The sequence below is a fragment of the Rhododendron vialii genome, chromosome 5a, assembly GCF_030253575.1.
Source record: "Rhododendron vialii isolate Sample 1 chromosome 5a, ASM3025357v1".
NCBI lineage: Eukaryota > Viridiplantae > Streptophyta > Magnoliopsida > Ericales > Ericaceae > Rhododendron > Rhododendron vialii.
In genome coordinates, this window is record NC_080561.1 from 7279109 (window position 1) to 7284379 (window position 5271).

At 36.1% G+C, this 5271-nt stretch overlaps 1 protein-coding gene across 1 annotated transcript; it reads right to left on the minus strand.

Moving 5' to 3' along the window:
- On the minus strand, nt 1-1397 carry LOC131327159 (MLP-like protein 328). Its single transcript, XM_058360179.1, has 2 exons — nt 1041-1397; nt 1-500 (listed from the first exon to the last, which is right to left on the minus strand). Exons 1-2 carry the CDS (start codon nt 1228-1230, stop codon nt 235-237), a joined length of 456 nt encoding a protein of 151 aa, XP_058216162.1. The 5' UTR covers nt 1231-1397; the 3' UTR covers nt 1-234.
- Between the last annotated feature and the right edge of the window lie 3874 nt (nt 1398-5271).

Here is a 5271-nt window from a genome sequence, read left to right on the forward strand (position 1 = left end):
TAGCAAACCAAATCTCTAGCCTTCAAGCTCTTATTACAACCCAAAGGATCAAAGTTACAACCATAATGAACCGTTATTGAACCTACCCAAGTGGTAGGAACTTCTCACACACAATACAATAGTTGAAGCTCTTACTTATCACAAAATTAACCAAAAATTAAAAAAACCACATTATTCATGCTATCTTGCAATACAACCATCCAACCGATCGATCGATCTATATATAACTTTCATTCACTCCTTCACAAGATTAGCATCAAGATCTTTGATCAAACTGATCACGAAATCCATGTACTTCTGTGGAGGGGGAATGTCCTCATGTTTCTTCTCGTACTCGATAGTGATTTTGACGATGTTGCTTTCACCGTTGTGAATGAATTGGTAGATGATGTTATAGCTCCTGTAAAGTTCCAAGCAATGTCCCTCCAATGCTGTCAAATGAACCGCCTTGTTCTCCTCATCTATGCTCACTTTCTCCTTGTATGTCTCCACCTTCCCCTCTATTTTTTCATCAACCACGAAAGAGCATTATGTCAAATTCCCAAAAAAAAATAAAAATTCTTCCTCTTTATATCTCTTTTTAAGTTCCAATTATTACTCGTGGATATCAACAAACGCACAACGATAATGATAATAACATTATTAATAAAAAAGATAAATTGAGAAATGGGAGATCGGATCCTGTCCATTTGGTCTATTATGTCGAAAGGGTTAGCGAAAGAAACTCAAGACAAAACCAGCTGTGTTCACTTTGGTACCCTTGTCTTTGTGCACTATTTCATATAAATTTTCTTTTCAATTATTACTATAATCTATCTATCTATCTATCTATCTCCACTCATTACCTAAAAACCTCCGTTAAAACCTAAACCAAATATAAGAACAGCAAAAAAGGCACTTGAAAAATCATTCTTTTTCCAAGAAAGTTTGTAACAATAATCTTCCTCATCAACAGATTTTTTAAATATAAGAACACCAATTTAATTTAATTTAATTGAACAATGGAGGAATGAGGTTTTGTGTGCTTTTTAATTAATTACCTGCAACAAAAGTCCAGACCTTCACGGATCCATGATCCCCCCACTCACCTTCATGGATTTCCACTTTGTGCACTTTCTCAGGGCTCAGAGTTGCTGTGTGCTGTGCTTTCTTACCTGCACACATATGGAAAATATCATCACCATTTGACTTAATCTCTACTTCACTCTCCATCTTGCCAGTAAGAGCCATCTTCTTCTTCCCCCCACCCACAATTGACTCTAAAACACACAAGAAGTACTTAAAATATACTAATTAGTGGAGCAAAACAGAAGACACATGTTGAATAAAATCCCTCTAAATTGGCCCCATATATATAGAGATAGAAGTGCATGTCCACCCGAATGATTGATCAATGAATTATGCATAGCTATCATCAAGCCAACGATGTGTGTTGGGAGTGAGAAAACTATTCATGAAGTGACTTATGTGGTTCTTGTTAATTTACTAGAGTCTGAATTTAAAACATCACGTGATCATGTTCGTTTTAGGATTTGAATTTTGGGTAATAAGTGAAAAGATATAGAGATAAATAAGAGTAATAATTGTGAGAAAAATTATTGAAAATCGTGCACAAAGAGAGAATTCAATGTTCAAAATCCCAAAATGAACAGGAACAATTAATTCACTTTATGTGCACTTCACATTCAAGAATTCTTTTTTGTTTTTTTTTTTTAAACATGGAAAACACATTCAAGAATTTAGACCACACAATTTACTTTGTGAATTTTAACGGTCCCAATTATGGGGCTTAGATCTGCTAGATCTTAACCATTTCCCCCTCGTAAATACTACTACAGTGACGATCAGCGATGCTGCCGGCGTTCTTTTCCTCAACGGTCTCTTGACCACCGGATTGTCTTCTTCATTTTCTCTACAGGCGGCGTGGTCGGCGTGGTCTCTTGGCATCCGAGCATCTCGATTGTTGGGGTATGAATTTGTTGGGGTTTGTTCTGGTTTTGTTTGTTTGGTTTGTTTTGTCTCTGTGTTTCTACCCTACGGGAGTCTTCCTCACCCTCCATTCTGAGGTGTCGTCATTTTTTGGTATTGGTGTGTGTGAGGTGGGTTATGTGAGATGTAGTAGTTGGTATATGGTGTTGCACTGATGCTCTTCTTACGTGTGTATGTATGGGGTTTGGAGGTATTGGTCTTTGGATAGCCTACCCGCCTATTCGGCTATTTTCTCCCTCAGACAAAATATGCCCTATATTGTAAGCTCTTCATTATCAATGGAAATCCTAAACTTTTGGGGGGGAAAAAAGCTACAATAAACACCCCCATATGGGCATGTACAAGATGCACATCTTGAATCACATTGAATTCGCATCTTGCATAAGTGTGAACAAAACAATCGTGATGTATCAAGTTGTGGTAGGGGTGAGTATGGTCCGGATTGGTTCGGTTTTAAAGTAAATTTTAAATCAAGAACCAAACCAATACCTACGGATTATGAATTTGAAGAACCAAACCAACCCACAAAAAGCATAGAACCAACCAAACCAATCCAAACCATAAAAATACGGTTCAGTTTCGGTTTTAAACCACGGTTTGCTTTGAACTAAACTATATTAAAATCAATTTTATTCAAATTACCCACACACACTAACATTATCCTACTAATTAGAACATAACTAAATATTATGGTGGATATATAGAAATTTAGTCTAAATTATCTTGGCAATGAAGGAAAACTAAATATACCGGTAGATTTAATAGGATCAATAAATTAGAAAAGTAGTTGACTAAGGCTCCCATATATATTTGGTGAATCATAATTAAATTTTATATATATATATATATATATATATATATATATTATACGGTTCGGATCGGTTTAGAACCATAACCGTAAACGTGAATCCACAAACCAAACCATATAACGCAGTTTCTAATTTTTTCAAACCATGACCAAACCATATTACTTAAAAACGAACCAAACCTTTCGGTTTGGATTGGTTTGGACTGGATTCGCGAATTGGCGGATTTTTTGCTCACCCCTAAGTTGTGGGATTTGTTCACATTTTTGGATTACAACTTTTTGATTAGTGCAGGGAAACACCTTGACATTTTTCGACAACTTTTTTATTAATGGAAACAACTTAACTTTTTTGGACTACAAGAAGTTAGTTGTCCACAAGTTTAAAATTTTCTTTGCACTTGCTAATGGTAAGAAAATAATGGAAAATATATACATTAAATCAAAGAATATTGCTGCAAGATTTCAGAGTCAGGTTTGGTAAAGGGTATTAAATTCAAGTTGCCCAAATCGCAATCATTCCAATATTACGAAAGTTTCCGTCCCTTTTTTTTTTAAAAAAAATTTCCTCTCAATGCCTTCATCAATTAGGGAACCATATCAAGAAAATAATACTACTATGTACGTAGAAATTTCCCAAATCCTTTCAGGAAAACGTAAGGTAATGAATGGCTTTTTTTCCTTTAACAAGATTCTTTGTTTTCTTCTAGGTTCTTGAGATCGGAATAACTTCGATCTGACAGTGAACAAAGAGATTACAGCAAATTACAACAAACAAAATGTCGCACCAAAGGGGGGAGTCGACACACACAACCAGATCTTCTTCTTGGTCCGCGACAAGATGAGCTAGGTGATCATCCACGCTTTGGTTAGCTTGGCGATAAATATGCTCTATTAAACTGTTAGTCTAGTACGTCTGGGCTATAGAGTGAAGTCGTTCTATTGTTTACTGGTGCGGCTGCTAAATCTGAACAATTTTGCATCTTCAATGATGGATCTATCCGGGCAATTTGATGTCGGGCCTTCCTTGATCAACATGACGGCTTGAGATGAGTCCGGCTTGATTTTAACATTGGCCATTCCTTTATCCAAAAGGATTGTTAACCCTTGGTATATTGCCCGAAAACCCTCTAGACTCGAGCTGCAAGCCAATTTGCCGTACAACCAAGGATACTCCATCTTCCCTGATCATCGTTTCTAAACAAATCACCAAAGCTCTCTTTCTCGGAGGCAAGATTCTCTGTGCCGAAAATTTCTGTGTCGAGGAGATTTTCGGCCGTTGGATCACTCAATCACAATCCAACAACTGAAAAACCCCTCGACATAGAAACACATAGATTTTCGGGACAGAGGAAATCGGACCCCCCCCTTATTGTTACCTTCGTACCAGCTCCCTTCGGTATTGAGTTTGAGGTTCTTTGACATAATTGATAGTGAGGAAACTTAGAATTTTGTAAGATATGTAGATTATAAATTTTATACCCTATTTCAGCTTCTAAAAATTCCAAGAGTTCCAAAGTCTGTAGATAAGAATTTTTCGAAAACACTCGCAATAGTTTTTTAAAAGCTAAAATCTCAAAATCTGCTCTTAAAATTTTTCGAAAACATGCACATTGTAATCTCATTGAACTAGTAGTGAAGGGACTAACGGTAGCATACATCTCATGGTATTTATATCTCACACTCTATAATAAAACTACATATTCGATGACTTTTTAATCCAAGCGGTAACAATTTTTAATCAAACACTAAATAAATGTTCTCTGAAATATGTAGTCCAATCTGATCCTCATATAATTTGATCAAACAATGAGCCTGATATGTCTCTAGATTCATCTATATATTTAGAGACATTTTAACATTTCTTCAACATGTTTTCCATTCCGATTTGATCAACGGTTAATTTCATTAAGCTCTTTTTTTTTTTATGGGCCCAATGCGATTATCGAAAACATTTTTTCTATTGGGTTGATTCTTGATAATATTAACCATGCAAAATATTACGTTCATCGAGTACCGATTGATATGTTTTCGAAACACTAATTTGTAAAGAAAATGGGTTAAAATTCATTATTGTTACAGTTTCAGTTCCAATATAATGCGTTGTGGGAAACAAAAACCCATATCACTCTATTCCAATAAACACGATTTTCGGAAACCAAACGATGCGCATGCAGATCCCGTAAGTATAGCGAATATGTTGATACATCTGTGTCTGAATCTCTGTCGAGACTTTTGTGTCCAAAAGCCATTTCCTTTGCCGCCACTTGCGAACTCTCGTTAGAGTTTACTAGGTCAAAAACCCATCACAGCCCACTCTCCTCTCTCCTCCACTCTCTCTCTCCCACTTCCAAGAATAGAAATGTAAATAAGGCAAAAGATATATGGAGAGAGAAAGAGAGAGATCTGAAACAAGAAACCACAGCCAATAATGGAAATAACTAACTGCAAAAACAGAAACAAAGAAAACCCGTCTC